Genomic DNA, 21,168 nt, shown 5'->3' with positions numbered 1-21,168 from the left:
TAAAATTTTGCAAAAAAAACGACATCCATATATACATTTTTCGCCAAATTTATTGTTCTACATGTCTTTGATAAAAAAAAAATGTTTGGGCAAAAAAAAAAATGGTTTGGGTAAAAGTTATAGCATTTGCAAACTATGGTACAAAAATGTGAATTTCCGCTTTTTGAAACAGCTCTGACTTTCTGAGCACCTGTCATGTTTCCTGAGGTTCTACAATGCCCAAACAGTAGAAAACCCCCACAAATGACCCCATTTCGGAAAGTAGACACCCTAAGGTATTCGCTGATGGGCATAGTGAGTTCATAGAACTTTTTATTTTTTGTCACAAGTTAGCGGAAAATGATGATGATTTTTATTTTTATTTTTTTTCTTACAAAGTCTCATATTCCACTAACTTGCGACAAAAAATAAAAAATTCTAAAAACTTGCCATGCCCCTCACGGAATACCTTGGGGTGTCTTCTTTCCAAAATGGGGTCACTTGTGGGGTAGTTATACTGCCCTGGCAATTTAGGGGCCCAAATGTGTGAGAAGAACTTTGCAATCAAAATGTGTAAAAAATGACCGGTGAAATCCAAAAGGTGCACTTTGGAATATGTGCCCCTTTGCCCACCTTGGCTGCAAAAAAGTGTCACACATCTGGTATCGCCGTACTCAGGAGAAGTTGGGGAATGTGTTTTGGGGTGTCATTTTACATATACCCATGCTGGGTGAGAGAAATATCTTGGTCAAATGCCAACTTTGTATAAAAAAATGGGAAAAGTTGTCTTTTGCCAAGATATTTCTCTCACCCAGCATGGGTATATGTAAAATGACACCCCAAAACACATTCCCCAACTTCTCCTGAGTACGGCGATACCAGATGTGTGACACTTTTTTGCAGCCAAGGTGGGCAAAGGGGCACATATTCCAAAGTGCACCTTTCAGATTTTGCAGGCCATTTTTTACACATTTTGATTGCAAGGTACTTCTCACACATTTGGGCCCCTAAATTGCCAGGGCAGTATAACTACCCCACAAGTGACCCCATTTTGGAAAGAAGACACCCCAAGGTATTCCGTGAGGGGCATGGCGAGTTCCTAGAATTTTTTATTTTTTGTCGCAAGTTAGTGGAATATGAGACTTTGTAAGGAAAAAAGAAAAAAAAAGAAAAATCATCATTTTCCGCTAACTTGTGACAAAAAATAAAAAATTCTAGGAACTCGCCGTGCCCCTCACGGAATACCTTGGGGTGTCTTCTTTCCAAAATGGGGTCACTTGTGGCGTAGTTATACTGCCCTGGCAATTTAGGGGCCCAAATGTGTAAGAAGTACCTTGCAATCAAAATCTGTAAAAAATGGCCGGTGAAATCCGAAAGGTGCACTTTGCAATATGTGCCCCTTTGCCCACCTTGGCAGCAAAAAAGTGTCACACATCTGGTATCGCCGTACTCAGGAGAAGTTGGGGAATGTGTTTTGGGGTGTCATTTTACATATACCCATGCTGGGTGAGAGAAATATCTTGGCAAAAGACAACTTTTCCCATTTTTTTATACAAAGTTGGCATTTGACCAAGATATTTTTCTCACCCAGCATGGGTATATGTAAAATGACACCCCAAAACACATTGCCCAACTTCTCCTGAGTACGGCGATACCACATGTGTGACACTTTTTTGCAGCCTAGATGCGCAAAGGGGCCCAAATTCCTTTTAGGAGGGCATTTTTAGACATTTGGATCCCAGACTTCTTCTCACACTTTCGGGCCCCTAAAAAGCCAGGGCAGTATAAATACCCCACATGTGACCCCACTTTGGAAAGAAGACACCCCAAGGTATTCAATGAGGGGCCTGGCGAGTTCCTAGAATTTTTTTTTTTTTTTGCATAAGTTAGCGGATATTGATTTTTTTTTGTTTTTTTCCTCACAAAGTCTCACTTTCCGCTAACTTAGGACAAAAATTTCAATCTTTCATGGACTCAATATGCCCCTCACGGAATACCTTGGGGTGTCTTCTTTCCGAAATGGGGTCACATGTGGGGTATTTATACTGCCCTGGCTTTTTAGGGGCCCTAAAGCGTGAGAAGAAGTCTGGAATATAAATGTCTAAAAATGTTTACGCATTTGGATTCCGTGAGGGGTATGGTGCGTCCATGTGAGATTTTATTTTTTGACACAAGTTAGTGGAATATGAGACTTTGTAAGAAAAAACAAAAACAAACAAAAAATTTCCGCTAACTTGTGCCAAAAAAAATGTCTGAATGGAGCCTTACCAGGGGGGGGTGATCAATGACAGGGGGGTGATCAATGACAGGGGGGTGATCAATGACAGGGGGGTGATCACCCATATAGACTCCCTGATCACCCCCCTGTCACTGATCACCCCCCCTGTAAGGCTCCATTCAGACATCCGCATGATTTTTTACGGATCCATGGATACATGTATCGGATCCACAGAACGCATGCGGACGTCTGAATGGAGCCTTACAGGGGGGTTATCAATGACAGGGGGTGATCAGGGTAATCAGGGTGATCACCCCCCTGTCACTGATCACCCCCCCTGTAAAGCTCCATTCAGACATCCGCATGATTTTTTACGGATCCATGGATACATGGATCGGATCCACAGAACGCATGCGGACGTCTGAATGGAGCCTTACAGGGGGGTTATCAATGACAGGGGGTGATCAGGGTAATCAGGGTGATCACCCCCCTGTCACTGATCACCCCCCCTGTAAGGCTCCATTCAGACATCCGCATGATTTTTTACGGATCCATGGATACATGGATCGGATCCACAAAACGCATGCGGACGTCTGAATGGAGCCTTACAGGGGGGTTATCAATGACAGGGGGTGATCAGGGTAATCAGGGTGATCACCCCCCTGTCACTGATCACCCCCCCTGTAAAGCTCCATTCAGACATCCGCATGATTTTTTACGGATCCATGGATACATGTATCGGATCCACAGAACGCATGCGGACGTCTGAATGGAGCCTTACAGGGGGGTTATCAATGACAGGGGGTGATCAGGGTAATCAGGGTGATCACCCCCCTGTCACTGATCACCCCCCCTGTAAGGCTCCATTCAGACATCCGCATGATTTTTTACGGATCCATGGATACATGGATCGGATCCACAAAACGCATGCGGACGTCTGAATGGAGCCTTACAGGGGGGTTATCAATGACAGGGGGTGATCAGGGTAATCAGGGTGATCACCCCCCTGTCACTGATCACCCCCCCTGTAAGGCTCCATTCAGACATCCGCATGTGTTTTGTGGATCCGATCCATGTATCCATGGATCCGTAAAAAATCATGCGGATGTCTGAATGGAGCCTTACAGGGGGGGTGATCAATGACAGGGGGTGATCAGGGAGTGTATATGGGTGATCACCCGCCTGTCATTGATCACCCCCCTGTCATTGATCACCCCCCTGTAAGGCTCCATTCAGACATCCGCATGATTTTTTACGGATCCATGGATCGGATGCACAAAACGCATGCGGACGTCTGAATGGAGCCTTACAGGGGGGTTATCAATGACAGGGGGTGATCAGGGTAATCACCCCCCTGTCACTGATCACCCCCCCTGTAAGGCTCCATTCAGACATCCGCATGATTTTTTACGGATCCATGGATCCATGGATCGGATCCACAAAACGCATGCTGACGTCTGAATGGAGCCTTACAGGGGGGTTATCAATGACAGGGGGTGATCAGGGTAATCACCCCCCTGTCACTGATCACCCCCCCTGTAAGGCTCCATTCAGACATCCGCATGATTTTTTACGGATCCATGGATCGGATCCACAAAACGCATGCGGACGTCTGAATGGAGCCTTACAGGGGGGTTATCAATGACAGGGGGTGATCAGGGTAATCAGGGTGATCACCCCCCTGTCACTGATCACCCCCCCTGTAAGGCTCCATTCAGACATCCGCATGATTTTTTACGGATCCATGGATACATGGATCGGATCCACAAAACGCATGCTGACGTCTGAATGGAGCCTTACAGGGGGGTTATCAATGACAGGGGGTGATCAGGGTAATCACCCCCCTGTCACTGATCACCCCCCCTGTAAGGCTCCATTCAGACATCCGCATGATTTTTTACGGATCCATGGATCGGATCCACAAAACGCATGCGGACGTCTGAATGGAGCCTTACAGGGGGGTTATCAATGACAGGGGGGTGATCAGGGAGTGTATATGGGTGATCACCCGCCTGTCATTGATCACCCCCTGTAAGGCTCCATTCAGACGTCCGCATGTGTTTTGCGGATCCGATCCATGTATCCATGGATCCGTAAAAATCATGCGGACGTCTGAATGGAGCCTTACAGGGAAGTGATCAATGACAGGGGGTGATCAGGGAGTGTATATGGGTGATCACCCGCCTGTCATTGATCACCCCCCTGTAAGGCTCCATTCAGACGTCCGTATGCTTTTTGCGGATCCGATCCATGTATCCGTGGATCCGTAAAAATCATACGGACGTCTGAACGGAGCCTGACAGGGGGGGTGATCAATGACAGGGCGGTGATCAATGACAGGGGGGTGATCAGGGAGTTTATATGGGGTGATCAGGGGTTTATAAGGGGTTAATAAGTGACGGGGGGGGGGGGGGGTGTAGTGTAGTGTTTGGTGCGACTGTACTGACCTACCTGAGTCCTCTGGTGGTCGATCCAAGCAAAAGGGACCACCAGAGGACCAGGTAGGAGGTATATTAGACGCTGTTATGAAAACAGCGTCTAATATACCTGTTAGGGGTTAAAAAATTCGGATCTCCAGCCTGCCAGCGAGCGATCGCCGCTGGCAGGCTGGAGATCCACTCGCTTACCTTCCGTTCCTGTGAGCGCGCGCGCCTGTGTGCGCGCGTTCACAGGAAATCTCGGCTCACGCGAGATGACGCCAATCGGCGTTAGTGTGACCTGGCAGCGCCGCAGCATTGACGCCTTTCGGCGTTAGTGTGACGGCAGAAGGTTAATCCCCTATCCTGTGGATAAAAGTACATTGCGGGAAACCCATTTAGCAGATCATTATACAAAGCAAATGTTAACAACATGGTTTGGACTATCCTAATGTAATAAACCACAATAACAAAAAGAAATCAACAGTAAGACCTGTCAGTAGCAATTAGCAAGAACTATTCATGGCTGCCATGTATCAACAGATGTTTCTACACAGGACAGACAAAGAATTAAAAACTATACAAAATGATTAACTATTTCAAAGATGGTAGGCTTTTTTTTTTTTTTTTTTACGGAAAATCTTTCAGGTTTTGACAATATTATATGTTTTACAACATGAAAAGAAACCATCAGAAATTAGATTGACAGATTACCATTTCTGCACTATGTCTGTTTGTATTAAGCCTTATTCACACGTTAGTATTTCACGGATGAGTGCTGTACGTGTTCTCCGCGGACAGCACACGTCCCCTTTCATTTTAATCTGTGTATTCAGACATCAGTGTTTTAGCACGGTCCGTGGGTCAGTGTTTTTAGCACAAATGTATACTACTCTATTTTGTCCATCACGTCCATTACAGTCTATGGGTCCGTGAAAACCACGGATGCAATATGAATGCCATCCGTGTTTCACGGATCATTAAGAAGAGATGCTTTGAAAATTATTTTTTTCAGTGAAACACGGATGCAACACGGACAGCAAAAACGGACACATAAACCCAACATGGATCCTTCACGGACACCTTCACGGATGCATCACTGACCACCTGCTCACGGATTTGAATGAGGCTTTAGACTTCAAGGACATTTCTACTCACATTTGTTCATTGTTCATCAAACACTCAAGCACTGATAAATGCCCTTACATGCCCATTATTTCAGCCACTTTCCTTTTTAACAGAAAACTGGCACAGACTTTATTACCAGTATCTGTGTAAAAAAACAAACCAAACATCATCATATTACCAATCACGACCTTTACTGGTACAAAAGAAAGATGTGGACAGCACACTGTGTGCTGTCCGTATCAATATGTCCACTCCGTGGCATCCTCAGAAATATAGAACATTCCGCAAAATGGACCCGCAATTTGCGCACTGCAAAATGGCCAACGGTCTTGTGCATATGCTCTAAGGCCGATTGTACTTTCTGATCTCGTTTGATGTCTGGCAGGCTAGGTCAGCCAAGGGTGGACTGGGAACAAAGGGGTTCTCCGGGAATTAAGAAAATGAAAATACTTAAATATTAATTTATTATATATTCCCAAAAAACTTTCATTAGTTATAATGGCTCGTTTTGACTAGGGAGCAATGATTAGGAGAAATAAAATGGCCGCAGTCCTATCAGTACACACAAAACCTGTCCTAATCACACAGGAGGACAAGTTATTTCACAACACTAAGGTAAAAAGTTGACACATCCTCCTCTCTGGTTGTCAGGTGTTTTGATTCTGAATACAGTTTAATATGATATTTAGCTGAATCTTTGTGGGAATAGAGTTCATGAGGAGACATGAAGTACAGAGAGGATGGACAGGACAGACTGAGTAATGTGGTAATGGATGCTGCATACAAGTGCTGCTGCTGCTCATTAGCCACATCTGCTCACTCCAACAGGGATTCAATTCAGCTAAAGATCTTATCATTTGCATTCAGGATCATAATACCTAACAAGCAGAGGAGAGAGGAGGGTGAGGCATCTCTTTACCTCAGTGTAGTCACTTGCATTGGTATAGTGCAAATGAAGTCTTCAATGATGGCTATATAACCATCAAGGAACACAATGGGCAATCTAATGATTGGCAGTTATTGTCACCCAATGTGACTAAAAAAAAAAAAAGTAAAAAAAAGTTTTTACAAAACATAAAAAATAAAAATAAAAAAAGTTCAAATCACCCCCTTTCCTTAAAATAAAAATAAATCTTTATGCCATAAATGCGACTTTTTACACAAAATACCACCACATAAGCTGGCTTAATTGCACGGCTCAGCAAAAAAATGAAACATGTCCTATACTTGTCAGTGAAAATCAGGACATGGCCCTATGGAAGTCTATAGATCAGCAAAAAAAACTTGTGGACAGCATATGGCCATCTGAATGAGCCCTTAGGCTGAGTTCACACTTCAGTTATTTGATCAGTTGTTTCTATCAGTTGTTGTGACTCATGAGCCAAAACCAAGCGTTTATTTTTTTTTACACAAAACAGGAGGAAATCTTTCCATTATACCTGATCTCTGAGTAGGCTTTACTACTTGTTTTGGCTCGCAATAACTGATGGAAATAACTGACCAAATAACTAAAGTGTGAACTTGTTGTTCTCCACAACCTTACTCCCGATTGTTTACAGGGAACCTGTCACCATGTAAATACAATGCAAGCTGTAGGCATCATGTTATAGAGCAGGAAGCGCTGAGCAGATTGCTATATAGTTTTATGGGAAAAGATTTAATATATATATATATATATATATATATATATATATATATATATATATATATATATGTATTTTATTCATTTCAATTCCTGCTCATTCTTGGCTTTGAAGGAGGCGGTCCTCTCAGTGTTTGACAGCTACCTCTGTACACACAGTCATAGAGGGTAGGCTGTCTGATTGGGGCGGACTCTTCCTTTCACATAATAGAGCAGGTGAGCCTCCAATGTGACTGCCTGTGTTGAGGGGGCCAGGCCTGACAAAATCATTGATGACATGACAGTACTGCTGCCATACCCCTTCAGATCGAGCCCTGAAGCAGCTGCTTCCCTGTTACAGTAGCTACGCCACTAGGTCAGTGCATTTACAGCAATACAAAATATGGAAAATTCTATTGTTTTCACTATTTTTGCACAATAATAGCACATCTCATGCCATAAAAAATAATAAAATAAAATAAAAGTGGGTCCTTTATCAAACTGGTGTAAAGTAGAACTGGCTTAGTTACCCATAGCAACCAAGCTGATTCCTCCTTTTGGTTGTTTGGTTGCTATGGGGACCTAAGCCAGTTCTACTTTACACCAGTTTTATAAATGGCCCCCAAAGTTTTTTATGTTGTTGCATTCTAAGAGCCAACTTCGTAATTTCTCTGTCGATGTTGGCTTGCTTTATTGTGTAATGAGATTTAGCTTTCATTGATACCATTTTATACCGCATGGTTCTTATTTATTAACTATTTAGATGCTAGGCCCCAACTCTGAAGGGTGGGGACAAAAAAAATAATAAAGACCACTTTCTATATTTACTCAGAAAATTCAACAAAAGAAAGTGCAACAAAAAGCACTTTTATTGTGCAAATGCATAAAATAAAATTGCCATTGCTGCTAATACCCAAATACAATGATTGACAGCTATCCCTGTATCTGTGTGTGATTAACATGAAAAAGGGTTTACCAAAGGGTAAAGTCTTCAATCAAAATCAACCCTGATATGAGAAAACAATCATTCTATAATATGTAAAATTTCCTGTATTTAACAAATTTCTTAAATGATGCAGTATAAAAGAAATGTGGTGTTACTTAACACAAAAGTATAACGTTAATAAATCAACGGCAAGCAATTTATGCCGGTCATATAAAATAGTACATTTTGCCATTGCCAGCTGATACCTGTTTCCATGAACATGAGAAGCACAGAATGCAAAGCTGTAATGAAGCAGTGTTGGATCTATCACAGACCCTGTCTCAGCATGGTCAATCAGTTCTTTAAGATAGCAAAGATGACGATGGCAGCCACGTACACCATATCGCGCACAGTATTCATCTAGTACAAACACTTGACCAGGACTGAACCAACCCTGTAAAGAAAGTGGAAATGATAATTAATCTAGAGATGAATAAACTGATCATAAAGTAGCACTTCCACAAAAATGTGTATTCTCTGACCTGTAAGGCTCATGGTGTAAACTGTAGTAAAGGTAATTTTCTTACCAGAGACTGTATTTGTGACTTACCCATTCCCTTCTGATCCTCAGCTGTGTCATGTGACCAACACTCTGCCTCTCTAACTGACATATGACAGGAAGTCAGTTTCTCTATTCATTACTAGGAGACTGACATTGAGGCTCCTATATGAATACATAGAGAAACTAACTGACTGATCACTCCATCTCTAGTAACTGTAGTAACTATAACCTGTAATATTATTACACTCCAGAAATACACTTCCTCCTCAGTCAGAGAGTTCCATAGTCTCACTGCTCTTACAGTAAAGAATCCTCTTCTATGTTTGTGTACAAACCTTTCCTCCAGACGCAGAGGATGTCCCCTCGTCACAGTCACGGGGATAAATAGATGATGGGAGAGATCTCTGTACTGACCCCCGATATATTTATACATAGTTATTAGATCTCCCCTCAGTTGTCTTTTTTATAGACTGAGTAACCCTAATTTTTAAAATCTTTCAGGGTACTGTAATCCACCCATTCCAGTTATTACTTTAGTTGCCCTCCTCTGAACCCTCTCCAGCTCTGCTATGTCTGTCTTGTTCACAGGAGCTCAGAACTGCACACAGTACTCCATGTGTGGTCTGACCAATGATTTGTAAAGTACAGTAGCAGGACTATGTTCTCATCACGGGCATCTATGCCCCTTTTGATGCCACCCATTGGCCTTGGCAGCAGCCCGACACTGGTTTCTACAGCTTAGTTTGCTGTTCACCAAAATTCCTAGGTCCTTTTCCATGTCAGTGTTACCCAGTGTTTTACCATTTAGTATGTACGGGTGACTTGCATTATTCTTTCCCATGTGCATAATCTTACATTTGTCAGTGTTAAACCTCATCTGCCACTTATCTGCCCAAGCCTCCAATCTATCCAGATCCCTCTTTAGTAGTATACTGTCCTGTTCCATGTTAATTACTTTACACAGTTTAGTGTCATCTGCAAAAATGTATATTTTACTGTGCAGGCCTTCTACAAGATCATAAAAAAATATATTGAAGAGAATAGGGCCCAGTACTTACCCCTGAGGTACCCCACTAGTGACAGTGACCCAATTTAGGGTCCTTTTTTCAGTAACAGCTTATTATTTAAGATTATTTTATGGAAAAGCTCCCATCGCTCAGTGACAGAGAAGTGGCAGATAAGTGGAGAAAAATGCATTTTCTGCAATAATTTATAATTCAATATTTATGTCTTGTAATATTGATTTATACAAAGATTGTTAAAATGAGAGTGTTTTTGTTTCACAACTCATTTTGTGTTAAAAATAAAAAAAAGTTCATTTGGAAATTTCGATAATGCATTTGGATCCATAGTATCTCAAGATATTATTGCCTGTCACTGTCACAGGCCTGGTCTAAAAGGCAACTGCTTAGTGCAGATTTGGGAGAAGGAGGCTTTGTTAGACCTCAGGTGCCATAGTGAACCACTGCCAATGGGACTACCAAGTCAGTCCCTTTGTCTGTGAAATCCCTCAGATGGTCCGGTCACATGATCAGAGACCAACTTTACTGGCTCCTGACCAGTGCCTTAATGCCCAAGGCTGATAACTACAGAGCATCAGGACCCAAAAGCACACTGCACAGCAATCATCTTTTAAGCACTGCATTAAAAGGAGGTGCTTCAGAGGAAGCGCCTTGAATGGCTGCGGTAAAAATACTACATCGCATTTGTTAAGGGGTCAACCCTTTGGGAGTTTTTTTTTTTTTTATGTTTTCATTTTTCACTCCCTGCCTTACCGGGGCCATAAGTTATTTATTTTTCCTGTCACACAGCTGTATGAGGGCTTGTTTTTTGTGGGACAAGTTGTACTTTCTAATATCACCATTTAATATTGCATACAACATAGTAGGGAACTGGCAAAAAAAAATCCAAATGGTGTGAAACTGGAAAATACGCAAGTCTGATACAGTTTTATGGGTTTTGTTTTTATGGCATTCCCTATGCTGTAAAGTACGATTACAGTGATACCACATAAGTAAAAAAAAAATATAAAGATTTTCTCTTTTAAATGCCATATTCTGACCCCTAGAATGGTTTTGTAGTTATGTGTACAAAGCTGTGTGAGGGTAATTTTAAATTTTTGCGGGGCGTTCTGTACTTTTCATTGATGCCATTGTGAGGTGTGTATTACTTTTTGATCACTTTCCATTAAATTTTTTGGTGGGAGATGAAGTTACCAAACAATGACAAATCATCCTTTTTTTCTTAATTTTTTTTCTTTATTTGCCATGTGGGTTAAATGTTTTTAGATTTTAATATTACTGGTGTTTTTGCACACGGTGATGCCCATGATCTATTTTTTTTATGTATTTTTATTTTTAAGGAAAGGGGGGTGATTTAATATATTTTTTAATAAAAAAATTTCAACTCTCATTAGATTGCTTCTCTCACATACTTAAATGCATTAGCATTGGAGTCTATGCAGATTACATTATGGGGCACATTTATTAAGACTGGCGTTTTAGACACTGGGTTTAATAAACCCCTAAGCTGGCGGTGATTCCACCGAATTTATGAAGAGGCGCCGACCTCTTCATAACTTCATCAGATCCTCCGCCATTTCTAAATGTAAAACAGCTTCCGAGCAGTCTTACATTTAGCCCTTTTTTAGCCCTGCGGCACTGGGTGGGAAGAGGTTTAAGGACAAGGCTAAAAGTTTATATATAACACAGGGATAGGATCATTTAACACAATATATTTCTTTACAACTACATTTATCATTGTGGAAGGTGAATGACTTATGTTTATTTTCAATTTCAATGAAAATACTAAGATATACCATTTTACAGAACATATTACCTTACGGCATTATTCAACAATTTGGGCATACCCATTCTAATTGGTAATTCTAAAATAAAGGAATACTCAAGGTAATACTGATATACAGGGTTATGCCTAGCGCAGGGCCTGGAGGGGCACTACATTTTGAGGTCCAAATTTAGACACCGAGTGTACAGGTGAGACACAACACATTACCAACTGACAGGTGAGCAGTATATCTGCTTCTATTCCTCAGCTACATTATTGAGTGGCAAATCAGCAATCTTTATGAACACAATTTTCACATTTGATGTTAAAGGGGTTCTCCGGGCTTTTAATACTGATGACCTATCCTATCTTATCCTATCCCTGCCGATCAGCTGCATGAGGAGATGACGCGCTGCACGTGCCATCTCCTGTCTCTCTTACTGCTCAACTATCAGTACGGCATATGGACATGTTCACACCTCAAAACAGCCTCCCATTCATTTCAAAGCTTCTTTTTTTTTTTTTTTTTTTTTTAATGTGTAAAAAAGAAGCATGCAGAAAAAAAGCTCCATTGCTAAATAACATTTGAAGGAAGAAAAAAGAACAACACTATGACTATGTTTTAATACATGTCATTTAATTAACCACCTTTAATACTTACCAGACAAGAATAGGAATCATTTAATCTATGTTCCAATGTTTGCTTCTGAAGTACTTTAAAGAGGGAGGCATGATCATATCTGCAGGGATTAGCAGAAATAAACTCATCCATTCCATGCCTTTGTCCACGATCTGTATCTGCAGAAAAGAAAAGGGAAAAAACAGCATTGTACAAAACAAAGCCAATCTAAGCAAAACATGAACGCATGCACCGAAATATATAACATTTACACTTTTTTTATGCTTTAATTCAAAAACTGATCATCTACAGTTTAATTCACTGACAACTTGATGATGCGACCTTGGTGTATTTCAAAGCACTTAGCAAACATCCAGACTAAAAAGAAAACGGTCTGGGAAACATCTCTACCACATTGCACATTTTCACCCTTCCATTGTTCGGCTTGGAAATATGACTACAGCAGCACAAATACCAATATAAAAACCCATTAATCAGAACCACCAATCTACTTTCCAAATGGCAAACTAGAGCAGAAATGAACATGTTAGCAAAAGGTAGGTCACTTACAGTCTTTGTTTTGTGCTATGCTTTTAATGAGACAACCCTTGGTAGAGTAATGGGAAGTGTTGCATGCAGCAAAAAATGGAATTTATAACCTTCAAGCGAAAAAAGGAAAAGAAAACAGAGCAGTACACAAATTCTCCATATTGGTGTGTCCTAAATGTTCGTCGAAGGACCAAATGCATTGTTCTTCATAGATACATCTTTCAACGCCTTTAGACCCCGCGGGTTTATCAAAAGAGGAGTTGCACTGATTGCTTTCATTAATGGTATGTTTTGTTAAAAAACATCCATGGGAATTATCCAGCACATATAGACAGAAAAAGCCAAGAGGGTTAGTTTTCCAACAAAACATTAGCTCAGTTTGATACCAAAGTTCATATTGGGTGAGCAATCTGCTTACAATCATCTTAAAATGCCCCTTACAAAGGGGCCTCAGACTCTTTGTCCCTTAAAATTTAAATGTCTTTTTTTTTTACATTAGTTATCACAAATGTACTTCCCTAAGTGTACTGTTGAGACACAGCACAGTACCAACTTAAGGTTTCTAAAGGGAAGAAGACAAAGACTTATTGATCAACACCAATTATAGAATCCAGGCCCTCATAAACTCCATATTGATCTGTGGCCATGATGCTAACATAATCAGTCACATTGAGAAATTTAGCCCCAGATCATATTGATCCATGTCATGTTCAAAAGCCAACTAGATTTACACATGGGAGAATTATTTCATTCAAGCTGAAAGATATTCTTTACATTTTTCAGCTGATATCTTTACTAATTCATATCATATGGTTTGCCCTGTCAAATTCATCGAATGGTAGGTGTGTTCACTAGTATATATACAAAAATAAAACGTTACCCTTACAGAAGTTAACAGCATGGAATTACAGATTCCCACCATGTAAAAGCTCATATACTTTATAATAAAAACAAGTGAAAGTATCTTTCAATTTCCGCAGGTGCATCTATATTGAAAAACAATAAAACCGGCAAAAATTGCTGTAAATTATTATATTGTCAGATACAAATATAATAATTTTTAGCAAAACATATGTCTTAAAACATGAAACTGTAAAATCCAAATATGACAGAACATATGTTTTCCATCTGCAAGAGGCACACAGGAAAAAAAGAGACACAATATTAGCTATATAAAGTACCGTATTTTTCGCCGTATAAGACGCACTTTTTCTTCCCCCAAAATGGGGGAGAAATGCCCCTGCGTCTTATACGGCGAATGCAGTCAGTTTTACATCGCTGCCAGCGATGTAAAGAGAGCGAGGACTCGGGGAGGGACTGGGAGGAGGAGCTGGGGCCGGCAATAGCGGCGGGGCGGTGCAGTCACTGTACTAAAGGCCCGCCCCGCCGCTCCGGTGTACTAATAAAATATGTCATATTCAATGAATGGTTATTAAATATGCCCCTTTATGCCTAATAGTACCTTAAATCCTTAGCGCTTCAGTAGTATGCAGGCTGGGCGGGCGGCAGCGTAACTCCCTGATGTCACGTGCCTGCGCCGCCTACTTTATGAATGAAGCAGGCGGCGCAGGCAAGTGACGTCAGTGAGTGACGCGCCGCGCCGGCTGCCCGGCCTGCCGGCATTGTACTGAAGCGCTTTGGATTTAAGGTACTTTTAGGAATAAAGAGGCATATTTAATAACTATTAATTGAATAAGACATATTATATTAGTATACAGGAGCGGCGGGGGATCTGTGGATGGCACAGTTATGGGCTGGGAGGGTCTGTGGATGACACATGTATAACAGTGCCATCCACAGATCCCCCCCTGTAACAGTGCCAGCCACAGATCCCCCTGTAACAGTGAAAGCCACAGATCCCTCCATAACAGTGTCCGTCATCCACAGTTCCCCCCATAACAGTGTCCGTCATCCACAGATCCCCCCATAAGTGTCCGTCATCCACAGTTCCCCCCATAACAGTGTCAGTCATCCACAGATCCCCCCATAACAGTGTCAGTCATCCACAGATCCCCCCATAACAGTGTCAGTCATCCACAGATCCCCCCATAACAGTGTCCGTCATCTACAGATCCCCCCATAACAGTGTCCGTCATCCACAGATCCCCCCATAACAGTGTCCGTCATCCACAGATCCCCAGTAATAGTGCCATCCACAGACCACCTAGTTCCAAACCCACAGCACACCTTTTGGTTAAAAATATTTTTTTTCTTATTTTCCTCCCCAAAAACCTAGGTGCGTCTTATACGCCGGTGCGTCTTATACGGCGAAAAATACGGTAATAAAAATGAAGTGCTGAACTATGTAACATGGACTAACCTACAGCGAGTAGTTTACTTTAGGGTAAAACATTACTAAATTAATAAAATCGGTAATAACACAATTAGAAGATGTTTAAAATGAAACTTATAGGTGCCATGTTATATGTCTGAACATGAAGGGCAGCTATCAGGGGCGCAGAGGTAGGAGTTGAACCTAGAAACCAGTGTCTAGGTGAACCCAAATGCCCCTCTGCCAAATAAGATGACACCAGTATTATAAATGCCACAGGGTACTGTAGGTGAGAGCCCTGTTATGGATTTTGCACCAAGGCCCGCGATTTTCAATTTAGAGTCAGTGAAGATACATTCTTAAAAGTTTCTGAGTTACTACAGAGATATGATACTTGTCATAATACCAGCATACAGTATCTTACTTGGTTGAGATGGCTCCATGTGAGCATTTATTCCTCTGATATTTGATTTCAGGGCATGATTTGAAGCAATGGGCTTATAAGATTGACCTGTTGCTCTGTATATTGCTTGTACCCACAGTACTCTGTCTTGCTCATCATCACTGGCAAAGATTACTGTGTCCCCTTCTTTAACTGCATTGAAAAACCACCGACCTCCCTGGAGACCTGCCAACAAGGAACAATGAAAGAAACGTCTGCTACTGATATTTCAACAATCACATAAATTCACTGAAATAAATGAATTTCCTAACACATTTAATCCTTATTTTAAATCACTTTTTTTTTAAATCAACTTTTGGTTCTTAAATCACCAACCCACATCTGGTGCCCTTATCTCTTGGAGCATATCATGTTCATCTTGGAAGTTCCTGCAGTGGACATCCCTGAAACCTAATTAGGTGACAGAACCTCTGGACACCAAACATGAGGTAAACCCCATCCTAGATAACAACAGATTCTGGAATTAACCCTTTCAATAACCTAATCACTTCAACAAAGAAGACCACCAAGAATGGTGGCATTAACTCCTTCACTAGCTGTGGCAAACCTAGCCACTTCTGGACTATAATGTAAGAAAGGTTGTCCGTACGTTTGAATGCAATATTTGGGCATGTGGTATTTTATATTGCTACTACTGCCCCTTTAAGACTGGGTATCAGATTGCATTCAGGCTGTTTTACAGATTATCTATGTTATTATGTGTTCAGTTAAATTGTATATGTATGCCAGGGTTCAAGTTAGTCCATTACGTTTGGTAATTGTATTTTGTGGATTACGTCTCAGACAATGCTTATTGTGTTGGTTAATTACGTCTCAGACAAGGCTCATTTGGTTTTGTTTATTGTGTTACAGACAGAGGGAAGGGGATTTTGTGTACAATGGCATGGGGAACTGTATAAATATACAAGCTTGTGAATAAAGCGGGTTGTTGACTCCCAGACTGTGTTTCGTCCGGTTATTGGGAGGATTGGGAATATTGCCGTACTGTTCAGCGCTGACTGTGGATTTACCTGTTATACCAGCGGAGATCGTGGATTCTAATATTGCACTCCGCTACACTAGCATAGCCACACAAGTCACCGACATGAAAGGAGTTTCCTATATTTTAAACATATCCCCTATTTACAGGATAGGTGATAAAAGTCTGATGGGTGGGGTCTGACCTCACCAATCATGAATGTGGGGGTCCCATGTACCCTCTTTTTAAAATAGAAATGGTCAAGCATGTACACCTGTGCTCCATTTCTCTTCTGTGGGACGACTGGAGATGGTAGAGTATAGAACCAGAGAGGGTATAAGTACTCCAAACCACCAGGGGTGCTGGAATTAACTCCAATGCTGGGCCACCCAAGTTATCACTATTATCTTTTAAGTCATCTCGTGTCATCAGCAATATTCAGTATAAACTCTGAAGCTTGAACTGTGATATAAAGAACAATAAATGTTACCAAAGTAATCAAAATATAGTTGACATCAGTAGTAGTGTTGAGCGAACTTGTGCTTTAAGTTCGACGTCTAAAGTTCGGGTTCGGGTTATCGGAAATTTGCGTTATGGATTCCGCTACCACGGACCAAGTTATGGTCCGTGGTAGCGGAATCCATAATGCGATTCTTCGATAACCCGAACTTTAGACGCCGAACTTAAAGCACAAGTTCGCTCAACACTAATCAGTAGCAATAAATTACCGGACTGAGGATCTGTGTAATCCACTGTGTATCCCTCCAGCTGCATCAGTTCTTGGGGTTCTGCTTTCTTTTCTCTGTAGCTACACATTGCAAATGTGTATTGGCTTACCTGTTTAAGAAGAGACACATTAAAGGGGGTTATATTTTAACCCCTTCAGTACCGAGCCACTTTTCACCTTAGGCTACATTCACATTGGCATTTTGGCTTTCTGTTTGCAAGATACATTCAGGGCTCTTACAAGTGGCCCAAAACTGATCAGTTCTGACCCAATGCATTCTGAATGGAAAAGGATCCTCTCAGAATGCATCAGTTTGCCTCCGTTCCGTCTCCATTCCACTTTGGAGGCGGACAACAAAACGCTGCTTGCAGCGTTTTGGTGTCTGACAAAACTGAGCCAAACGGATCCGTTCTGACACACATTGTAAATCAATGGGGACGGATCCGTTTTCTTTGACACAATCTGGCACAAATGAAAAAGGATCCATCCTCCATTGACTTTCAATGGTGTTCAAGACGGATCCGTCTTGGCTATGTTAAAGATAATACAAACAGATCCGTTCTGAACGGATGCAGACGGTTGTATTATCTGAACGGATCCGTCTGTGCAGATTCATGACGGATCCGCACCAAACACGAGTGTGAAAGTAGCCTTAAATCCCAGGCCGATTTTTGCTAATCTGACATGTGTCACTTTATGTGGTAATGACTTTGGAACACTTTTACTTATCCAAGCCATTCTGAGATTGTTTTCTAGTGACACGTTGTACTTCATAACAGTGGTAAATTAAGTCGACATATTTCACCTTTATTTATAAAATAATTCAAAATTTACCAAGAATTTGAAATAATTCACAATTTTCTAAATTTGAATTTTTCTTTTTAAGACAGATAGTAAAAGTAATTCCTCATGAAATAGTTATCAATCAACATCCCCCATTTGCTTTATGTTGCCATCATTTTGTAAATGTAATTTTATTTTTTAGGACGTTAGAAGGCTTAGAAATTTAGAAGCCATTTTTTAAATTTCCAACACCAGATTTTGAGGGGCTTACGTGATGGAAACCACCCATAAAATAATCCCATTTTAAAAGCTAAACCCTTTAAATTATTCAAAACTGATGTTACAAACTTGGTTAAACCTTGAGGTATTCCACAAGACTTAAAGGAAAATGGAGGTGAAATTTCAAAATTTCACTTTTTTGGTAGTCAAGGGTTAATAGCAAAATAAACGTCAATTGTGAGGAATATGGATTAATATTTACTGTCAGCCATGTCCTCACCCCCCCCATTTGCTGACAGATAGCAGAGGTAGTGAACTCCACAGAAGGACGCTGCTTCAAAGCCCCAGCCATATGGCAGAGAACTCCTAGCAGGCCACATTTACTTACATTTCACACCTCCAGTCAGACAGCCCGGATCCTACAGGAAAACACCCAGCAGGCGCAAACGGATACATATTTGTGTCCCGGTGGCCACAATGTACATGCCCATGCTCTTTGTTTGATGGGGGGATGCCAGGGAAAGGAGATATCCATATCTCCCCACAGAAACCAAATAACGGTACCATGTGTGGACTTTAGTTGTAGCCGGAACCCAGGCGGATTAATTGAGCCCCCAAACCATTTTCCTGCAACATTCTGGTCTGGGGCTATGAGCCCTAAGGGGTTTATGGGTCTTTTGCTGCCAGCACCAGAGTAGGAGGGGTGGACCCTACCCATAGTCGGGGAGGGGAGCAGCCAGCTACAGGTCATAAGCCCATACAAGCCAGAGGGCGGGGTCTTTCTCTGAAGAAGGGTCACATCGTGTAATGTGTTTAGGGGGACCCAGGAACTATCTGAGATCACTGCCCTTCATGTGACTACAGCAAAGAACACACCACAACCCTAAGGAACTTTCATCTCACCCGGTAACTGACTCTTGCTCTGCTTAACCCCGTTGTACCCATATAACCTGTCTCTGTAAACTCAGACCACTGTATATATTCTCTGTGTATATTGTGTTATATCTAGTGTGCCTTTATGGCAATTAAATATATAATTTAATCTTGTGCTATCTTGTATCTCGATCACGAATCCCCACGTCAGTGTTTTGGCCTAGTTATAAGCGGGTTGGTTTCTCACCCTATATAATCCCGTTAGCGGACCGGGCTTATGTTAAAAAAGGTGGCAGATACCTGGGCTGAGACAGCGCTGTTTTCACTGCAGCAGTGAAAAGGCTCTCTCAGCTTGTTGCCTCTCTGTGCCCGCGTGGACAGGAGGTGTGTGTGTAATCTGTACCGAGCTCGGCCTAGGTGACGCCAAGCGGGCGCGAGGCGTGATATTCATCACATCAATTATTACTACTCTGATTCTGCAGTTTACAGAAATACCCCATATGTGGTGGTAAACTGCCCTATGGACACGTGGCAGTGGTCAGAGGGAAAGGAGCGCCATATGGATTTGGAAGGCAGATTTTGCTAGAATGGTTTTTAGGCACCATTTTGTATTTGAAGAGACCCGATGTACCCCTACAGTGGAAACCCTCAAAAAATTACCCCATTTTGGAAACTACACCCCTTAAAGAATATATTAAGGGGGGTACTGAGCACTTTGACCCTCTAAGCATTTTATAGAATTTGGAAACACTTGGCTGTGAAAATGAAAAGTTTCATTTCTTCCAAGAAAAAGCTGCTTTAGCCCTAAATTTTTCATTTTCACAAGGGGTAACAGGAGAAAAAGCACCCCATAATTTGTTACCCATTTTCCCCTGAATACAGCAACACCCCATATGTGGTGGTAAGCTGCTGTAGGGGGTTCATGGCAGGATTCAGAACGGAAGGAACGCCATATAGCCTTTGCAGCACAGATTTTGAAGGATTGGTTTACGGGTGACATTGGTTTTTATTTTGATGGTCTTAGGTAGGGTCTCAGTTTTTGCGGGATGAGGTGAGGTGATGTATCCATTGGTACCATTTTGGGGTACATAAGACTTTTTGATCGCTTGGTGTTACACTTTTTGTGAGACAAGGTGACAAAACATTTTATTTTATTTTTTTACAGCATTCACCTGAGGGAGCATATAATATGATATTTCTATAGAGCAGGCTGTTACGGACACGGCAATACCCAATATGTCTATCAATTTTAGTTTTCTTAACACAGTGAAAGTTTTTTTAAACAGAATAAAATCTTGTTTTTGTGCTGCCATTTTCTGAGAGTCATAGTTTATTTTATTTTTTTGGCTCATTGTCTTAGGTAGTATCTCATTTTTTGTGGGATGAGATGACTGATTGGTACCATAAGTTAAAACTATTGAAAATGTAATACATTATACAAACCTGAACAAGGACAAAGTAACGTTTCTTCCATCTTTTCCACACCTTTTGACCCACAGCATATAAATACCTAGGAATAAGAGAGGGAAAAGCAACAGTTACAATGTGTATATCTGTTATATACATAAAAAAAGAGTTTCTGTCTGTTCTTTATGCGCGATCAAATGACTGAACCGATCGTCACCAAATTTGGCACACAGGTACATTAGATGTCTGGGAAGATTTTAGACCGGGTATCAGCTCTCTAGGATGTACCGTTTCCCTGAACATGTCCTGCATTAGCCAAAACAAGCCTGCAAGTCTCTCTCTTCAAATCACAACTGCCATACACACAGTTTTACTCCAGGTTTCCATAACAACCCAGCCATTTTTCTTCACTGCTGTAGGTCAGTTTAAGGCTAGGGCTACAGGACGATAAGTCGCATGACACATAGGGCACAACTACACTGCTACATGCATCCATCTTGGATGGATTTTTGCGACTGTCGTGTCGCAGTCGCAGCATGCCACAGTGCGACACCATAGCCTATCATTATAAAAGTTGTCGAAACAAAATGTTGCACGACATATGTTGTCGTGTAGACCTAGCATTAAAAGGTACAGGGCGCTATGGAAGTCACTGTTAAAG

At 41.4% G+C, this 21,168-nt stretch overlaps 1 protein-coding gene across 5 annotated transcripts in view; it reads right to left on the bottom strand.

Annotated features, from left to right (window-relative positions):
* The window catches only part of CADPS2 (calcium dependent secretion activator 2), a 605,828-nt gene that overhangs the window by 358,702 nt on the left and 225,958 nt on the right, over positions 1-21,168 (bottom strand). For all 5 annotated transcript variants that reach the window (XM_044280279.1, XM_044280275.1, XM_044280277.1 and 2 more), the window contains exons 9-13: positions 20,544-20,610; positions 17,227-17,335; positions 15,502-15,705; positions 12,299-12,435; positions 8,555-8,742 (exon numbers count right to left, since the gene is read on the bottom strand). In XM_044280279.1, the coding sequence (XP_044136214.1) occupies positions 8,555-8,742; positions 12,299-12,435; positions 15,502-15,705; positions 17,227-17,335; positions 20,544-20,610 (705 nt within the window). The remainder of the gene's footprint in view (positions 1-8,554; positions 8,743-12,298; positions 12,436-15,501; positions 15,706-17,226; positions 17,336-20,543; positions 20,611-21,168) is intronic.

This window comes from Bufo gargarizans, chromosome 2, assembly GCF_014858855.1.
Source record: "Bufo gargarizans isolate SCDJY-AF-19 chromosome 2, ASM1485885v1, whole genome shotgun sequence".
Classification (NCBI taxonomy): domain Eukaryota; kingdom Metazoa; phylum Chordata; class Amphibia; order Anura; family Bufonidae; genus Bufo; species Bufo gargarizans.
Note: the sequence above shows the minus strand (reverse complement) of the source record. Positions and strands in the feature narration are given on the sequence as shown.